This window comes from Monoraphidium neglectum (assembly GCF_000611645.1).
Source record: "Monoraphidium neglectum strain SAG 48.87 unplaced genomic scaffold scaffold03201, whole genome shotgun sequence".
Lineage (NCBI taxonomy): Eukaryota > Viridiplantae > Chlorophyta > Chlorophyceae > Sphaeropleales > Selenastraceae > Monoraphidium > Monoraphidium neglectum.
Window position 1 is genome coordinate 1 of NW_014010427.1, and position 6975 is coordinate 6975.

The 6975-nt window shown below is 68.2% G+C and overlaps 2 protein-coding genes across 2 annotated transcripts; one reads left to right on the top strand and one right to left on the bottom strand.

Moving 5' to 3' along the window:
* Positions 1 to 195: 195 nt before the first annotated feature.
* On the bottom strand, positions 196 to 2265 carry MNEG_12351 (hypothetical protein; the record flags this gene model as incomplete). The annotated part of the gene is made up of 4 exons (XM_014039176.1): positions 196 to 222; positions 275 to 683; positions 853 to 968; positions 2221 to 2265. 4 exons carry the CDS (start codon positions 2263 to 2265, stop codon positions 196 to 198), a joined length of 597 nt encoding a protein of 198 aa, XP_013894630.1.
* Positions 2266 to 4201: 1936 nt separating this feature from the next.
* Positions 4202 to 6754, top strand: MNEG_12352 (hypothetical protein; the record flags this gene model as incomplete). Its single annotated transcript, XM_014039177.1, has 3 exons — positions 4202 to 4903; positions 5154 to 6432; positions 6750 to 6754. 3 exons carry the CDS (start codon positions 4202 to 4204, stop codon positions 6752 to 6754), a joined length of 1986 nt encoding a protein of 661 aa, XP_013894631.1.
* Between the last annotated feature and the right edge of the window lie 221 nt (positions 6755 to 6975).

Here is a 6975-nt window from a genome sequence, read left to right on the forward strand (position 1 = left end):
ACCTAACGCCGCCTCGCCGCACCTGCAGCTCCCGCGACACGGCCAGGTACTGCTGCAGCGTCGCGTCCCGCGCGACCGCCGTTATGGTGGCGCCCACGAGCGTCAGGTACGTCTGAAAGATGGCGCCCTGCAGAGACGGGCGGGGCCGGGCCACGAGCGTGCGGGGCCGGGGTTGGCGGGCGGGCAGGGGAACCACTAGGCGCCCGCAGGAGGCGGATGCAACTGGTCGGGCGCGGCCGGTGCGGGGTGCATCGTCAGCTGGCGCCGGCCGCACCTTGAGCTCCTGCTCCGCCGGCTGGGCGAACCCCATGTTTAGCATGCCCAGCAGCTGCTCCTTGGGGCCGCCGCGGATGCACACGCCGTACAGCGCCTTGAGCCCGGCCTTGACCAGCGGTTGCCAGTCGGCCGGCGGCTGCGCCGCGCCGCCAGCACCCGCGCCCGCGCCCGCGCCGGCCGCCGCGTCGGGGGCGACATACGAAATGAGGGACGCGCCGTGCGCGCCGGCGCCGCTGGCCGACTCGCTGGCGGTGGACGCTTCGCCCGCGGCCCTCAGCGCGTCCTCCAGGCAGCCGCCCGAGCCGGCAACTGGGCATGCGACGACGGGCTGGGAGACGGCCTGCGTGCAGCTGCCCACGGCGCCGAGCGTCATGTAGAAAGCCTGGTCGCTGGACAGCACCGTCAAGCTGCTCCCACGGGCCAGAGGAGGGGGTGGCGGGGTGGGGTCGGTGCCCGTGTCAGGCGCAGCGGCGGGTTTTGAGCGAGGAGCGGGGCCCGAGCAAGTCAGTGGGCGGCGCTGCTGGCGCTCGGGGCGCGCGATGCGCGCATGCGCGCGCGTCCGCACGCCAGGCGCACCTCGCGTATGACGCCTTGCAGTCCGCCGCGATGAGGAACAGCGCCTTGCGGAGCGCGTGTACAGGCGCCTCGCGCTCCCCGCTGCCCTCCGTGAACCGCCCGATGAGCTCGCTCACCTACGCAGGGGAAATTGCCCCCCCTCATACATGGGTGACCCTCACGCGCGAAGGCAGAGGTCGTGCGGCGGCGTGCTACAAGGGTCAAGTCGCAAAGCATGACGGCCAGCCACGCGCCAGCAGCGCAGCGTCAAAACCGCCCAACACAAGCTGCCGCAGGTCGAAGTAATAACTGGCACCCTCTGTCACCTTCAGCAACGTATGTTGAACAGCATTGAGCTCTGAGGGGTTGAGGCGAGCCCAACTCTGGCCCCAGCCCCCCTGGTCGTCCGCAGTCGGTGATGGCTCCGCCTTAGAGCCGTTATAATGGCCTTTTTCATCCGCAACATGCTCGTGCACGGCTGGCGGGGGCACCTGGGCTTTCACAGGCTGCCCCACCGCCTGGGCGTCGCCCCCAAAGCAGCAGAGAAACCAGCCCATACAATATTGTCCTTTATATTGATCCACTCATCGTGCTGATTGGGCGATCATGAGGGGTGGCGGAGTCCCTGAACGGAGCGGGATAAAACGTGTCGCCTGTGAGGTGTCGCGCATGTTGGAAAGTCAATGACAAGAGAAGTGGCGTCCGCAGGGTAGGAAACCCGACATTTTCGGAGGAGGCCACACCAATTTTCGGAGCCCATAAACGACCAGATAGGCGTGACAGGGAGGCCGAGAAGCCTTTTAAGCAGCTAATTATTCATGGATCACGAGCTCTTGGCCAAAGCAGCCGCCCGAAGAGGCGCTGCTCCTCTGCGTCGCATGCCATGGCCGCAGTGACGGACTGACAACACTGCCCTTGCATGCGGCTGGAAGGCCCGCGGCGTGTGGCATGCATGTGCGCGGCTTGAGGACAAGACAACTCATGAATGGGAGCGGATGCAGGCAGGGATACCCCACACGCCCCGAGCTAGAGTATTTGCGGCTGCACCCCCTTGCCGCTGGTGAGGCGGTGACGGCCGGCTACGACTCAAGACAATTAAGGTATACTTTCATAAGAAAACGCGATTGAGTAATTTGAACGCACACCTCGACGACCTTCCGATCAATTCTGCTCCCACTGGGAGCAGCGATTGATGTAAATGAGCTCTGGGTGACGACTGGGTGTGCGTGCATGTGGGGCCGAGGCCTTTCCGAGGTTGAGTGACTTATTGGCGCCGCCCAGCAGTCCTGAGCTCACTATGGCTCATCCTTCACGCGTTGCTGCATGCACAAGCGCACGCACGGCTGGCAGCGCGTCGCCCATCAAACCACACACCCGGCTCGCCCTCACCCTCGCCCTGTCGGAGACGCACTTCGGGAGCCGGCGAGCCGGCATTCCAGGCTCCAAGCTCGTGTCGCCATCCAAAAAAACTGCAGCCTGCTGCATGGAGTGGCATCGCGCCCCTCACCGTGGCTTTGCCGCCGGTGGACACAGCGCCCTACCCTCTAATGTGGTTCACAATGTGCACGTGCTGCCCACCTGCAGGATACTTGCAATTGCATCACTACTCAACCTTGTGCGTGAACACAGGCTATCTCCCGGGGTGCGTGCTCAACACCCCGCGCTCGCTGACAAGTCCAAACAAGACAATTTGTGGTATCAGCGGCTGCCATGTTACATTCGGACCTTGCTTGCCAAAGGCTCAAAGCTGGCCGCAGCTCTGGGTGCAGGTTGTCTCAGCGGCACCCTGGAGTGCAGGCCCTGCTCAGAATTTGCAACGTCATTGTAAGCGCGACAGCAAGCAAGCATATATCACAACACATGCGCACACACACATGCGCGCACGCACGAGCACGAGCCAACTTGCCAACATGCGAGAAGCATGATCACGCACATTGGTCTTGCCCGATGACGTGTATGCAGTCCTGCGATGGCGCCACCAGCTCGACCCTTCCTGGAGCGTGCCACGCACCAATGGCAGGATCTGACCCTGCTGCATGCAGCCTTCCTTGGCGACGCATTCGCCCTATCTGCCTATAAACCGTTCTAATCTCTTGCATGGGGGCAATGCAGGAGCTGAGCGGGCTTTGGGAGGATATTTGGATGCATGCATCACCTACGTGGGGGCTGCAGGTGGGCACCTGCCCGACGTGCCCGGGTGCCCTGGCTCGACGGTGCTGGCGCCCACTTTTAGGTTGGTCCACCCCCCCCTGCTACCTAACCTCCAGCAGTAAAGCGAGAGTGTCGAGTCCAGAGGCAGTCTGCGGCGGCTCAGAGGCGTGGTGCTCGTACTTGCGGCGTGCGCAGCTGCCACAAACGAACATGCCCACCACCCACGTCCGTTGCCAGCGTCACTCAGTAGTGCACGCCTTCCTGTTACTCTCTTCATGTTTCACCCGTGCTGCCTCCTATCTTCGGCTCCAAGCTGTTCACCCGTCGAGATCGACCAGCTTCAAGATCGAGCCTTCCGCTCGAGGCGGCCGGTGTGAAGAGTGAGACCGCAATAAAACACGAGTTTCAAGAGGTCACTATCTTTTTGAAGGCAACAACGGAGGTGTTAGACGGGTGAGCCCCAGGTTGCGCTGAGGTGAGCATGCGGCCCGCTTCGGCGTGTACGAAGGCTCAGGGCGCAAGCACCGACGCGAGAAAATGGCCACCAGCAAGCGGGGCTGCCATGGGGCTATGCAGCCACTCTTGCGGGAGAGTGGTGCTCGCTGCCACCATGGCAAGGGAGTGCCCCTTCCACCTTCGACGCCACGTCGAGGCAGACTGTGCCGTAAACCATATTGTTCCACGCGGTGTAACCGGATGCTGCCAGGCGCGGCCCGCGCCTCGCCCTAGCGCGTGAGCCACCCCACCCTACCCTGGGCCTGAGCATGTTGCTGCTCGCCCCACGCCGCACCTGCACCCCCTCCCGCAGGTGTAACTCCTGTGCCTGGTGTGCACATGCGTTGCTAACCTTGCTCGCGGGCCTGGGCAAGCCCTCAAGCCGCGCGCGGGGATGAGTGTTTCTGTCGCGGCAATGGACGGCTTGCTGCTGCCGGGCGCAAGCGGCGAGTGGCAGGGGCCCATGGGTGGCAGCACGCCGCCGTCGACTGTGGATGCGATTTCGGGCAACCCGGAACCTGATGGCCATGGGCGCGTCGGGCAGGCGTTGCTGCGGAGCGCGTCCGAGCACGGGCCTGCCGGCGGTGCAAGTAGTGGAGGTGCACGCGGCGAGCAGGAGCGGCTTCAGGACAGCAGTGGGGCTCTCGAGCAGGACAGCAGTGGGGTTCTTGAGCAGCATGTTGAGGAGCGGGCGCAGGAGGAGCAGCTGCAGGGGCCGCAAAGGATGGAGCCGCGGGAGCACCCGCAGGAGCAGCCGCAGGTGCAGCAGCAGGAGGAGCAGCAGGAGGAGCAGCAGGAGGAGCAGCTCGACGAGCAGCATGAGCAGCCGCAGCCGCAAGTGCTGAAGTTTGTCCATCCAGATGAGCAGAAGCAGCAGCACTTGCTTGCTGGTCATGAGGAACAGCAGCAGCAGCAACAACAGCATGTTGAACAAGCGCCACCGCAGCAGCAGCAGCAGCACCAGCAGCCGCTTGAGGAGGGGGCCAGCTCGCTGCAGCTGCAAGATCAAGGGCAGCACCAGGATTGTGAGATGCCCGACCAGCACGCTCAGCACGGCGAGCAGCAGCAGGCGGAGGAGCAGGAGGAGGAGGGGGCGGCCGAGCAGCAGTCTGAAGAGCCTGCGAGTGGATCCCTGGGCCTCGAAGGCTCCGCGGCCGCCAGCACTCCGCAGCAGGCGCCGACTGAGCCCGCGCCCGAGGGCCCTGCTGCCGCGAGCGCTGCCGCCGGCCCCGCCGCAGCCCCGGCTGCTGCCAACGAGCCCCAGGGCGGGCGGCGGTGGCCCTCGCGCGTCCGGCAGCCGCCCAAGAGTCGCCGCAAGCGTGACAGGGGGGGTCGCGGCAGCGGCAGCGATGACTCATACCACGGCTCCTCGGACGACTCAGAATCCCACTCCGAGGACAGCGAGACTCGGCGGGCAAAGAAAAAGGTGCGCGCTCTGCACCACTGTGGCCTCTGGGCGGCGGCTAGGCCTGGCCGTCCCTGGTCAACGGCGCCCAGACATGTGGGAGGGCGCTCGCCTGGCCGCACCCTGCTGGCAGGCGTGCTTGCGTCGGGCGCTGGCAGGCGGCCCGTGCGCCGCTCATGTGTGGTGCGTCGTGCCACTCGCATTTGCATTTGACAGGCCTTGTGACTTCGCCCTCTTTTGACTGTTGAATCTCGCACACTCGTATCTCCAGGCGGCACAGCAAGCCAAGGCCAAGGCGCGGAAGGCGGCGGCGCGCAAGAAGGCCCAGCAGACCAAGCAGGCGCAGAAGCAGCAGGCCGCGGCCCAGGGCAAGCCGGCTGCGCAGCAGCGCGGCGGCCCGCCGCCCGTGCCGGCCGTGTCGCCAGCTCAGCAGGTGCAGGTGCAGCAGCAACAGCAGCAGCAACAGCAGCAGCAACAACAGCAGCAGTTTGCACAGCGGCAGCAGCTGATGCCCAACGGGGCGGGTGCCCCTGGCGCAGTCAACATGCCGACGGCAGGCTCTGCGCCGTCCGGCTGGCCCCCGGCCGCTGTTGCGGCGCCCGCGCTCGCGCCGCCTGGCGCCAACGCCGGCTGGGCGCCGTTCGGAGCCGCAGGCGGCGGCGCCGCCGCTGCTGCCACGGCTGGCGACCGCTGGGGGGCGGCGATCCAGACGCCTTTTGGTGGTGATGCGGCCCTCGGCTACGGCGGCGATCGGTGGGGCGCCGCGCCGCAGGCCGGGCGCGCCCCGGTCACCACAGGCAGCAGCATCGGCGTGATGGGCGGGCTGGGCGGCGGCGCGGCGGGCGCTGGGGCGTTTGGCCGGTCGGCGTCGCTCGGGGATGAGTCGTCTCTCGGGCTCGGGGGCGGCCTCCTGCGAGGCGGCAGCATTGACGGTTCGGCCGGCCTCGACTGGCGTCTGCAGCAGCACCAGCAGCAGCAAATGCTGATGCTGCAGCAACAGCAGCAGCAGCAGCAGCAGCAGCAACAGCACAACGGCCTTGACCGCGCGGTGACGTGGCCCCGCGCGCTGCCCTCGCCCCAGCTCCAGCCCTCGCCTCAGCTCCAGCCCGCCGGCTCGCTGGCCGCGCGCAGCGGCGGCGCCGGCGGCGGCCCCGGCGGCGGCGCCGCCGGCGACGGGTCGCTGCCGGACGTGGCCCGCATGCCGCCTCACCATTTGGTATCTATGCTGGAGCGCATAAGCATGCGCCTCCGCGCGCACCTGCAGGCGTGCAGCGCGGCCGGGCTCACACAGCAGGAGGCGCTGAGCGCGCCGGTGACGTCCGGCGGGTCCGCCTCGTCGGCGGCGTCGCTCATACGCATGCGCCAGCTGATCAGCGGGGAGCTGGAGAGGCGGCGCGACCCGCTCGCCGCCGCCAACGCGCAGGCGCAGGCGCAGGCGCAGGCGCAGGCCGCCGCGCGGCCGGGCGGGCTGGGGACGGCAGCGGCGGAGGGCGCGGACGTGTGGGGCATGGCCGCCGCGCGCGGGGCTGCAAGCGGCGGCGCGGGCGCGGGTGCGGGTGCCGGTGGGGCCGCGGGCCGCGACGTAGGGGCCGCTGCTGGTGGCTGCGGCGGCGGACCTCCCGCCGCTGCGCCCCTCGGTTCCCTTGCCGGCCAGCAGGCGGCGCGGCAGCAGCCGGCCTGGAGCGGCGCGAACGGGGCCGCTGCCGGCGCCAGCGACGCCGGCCCGGACGCATGGCGCGCGAGAGACGCCGCGCTCAGCCCGGCTGCTGGGCTGCCACCTGCGCGTCCCCAGCAGCGGCAGCAGCAGCAGCGGGCGCACGGTGGCGGCGCGCAGCCAAACCTCGGGGACGACGACGTGTTTGCCGAGGTTGACTCATTCCTCGAAGACTTCATCGACTTCAAGCAGGACCAGCAGGCCAACGGCGGCGCACACGCCGCGGCGGGGAGCGCGGCCGCCGCCGCCGCCGCCGCCGGCGCGGGCGCGGGCGCCGGCTGGCTGCCAGTGCCGAAGCAGCCGCTGGTGGAGGGCGACGCCCCAGTGCAGCCCGCGGGCCCCTCCGCGGCGGGCGGCTCGCCGGCGGTGCGGCCGGAGG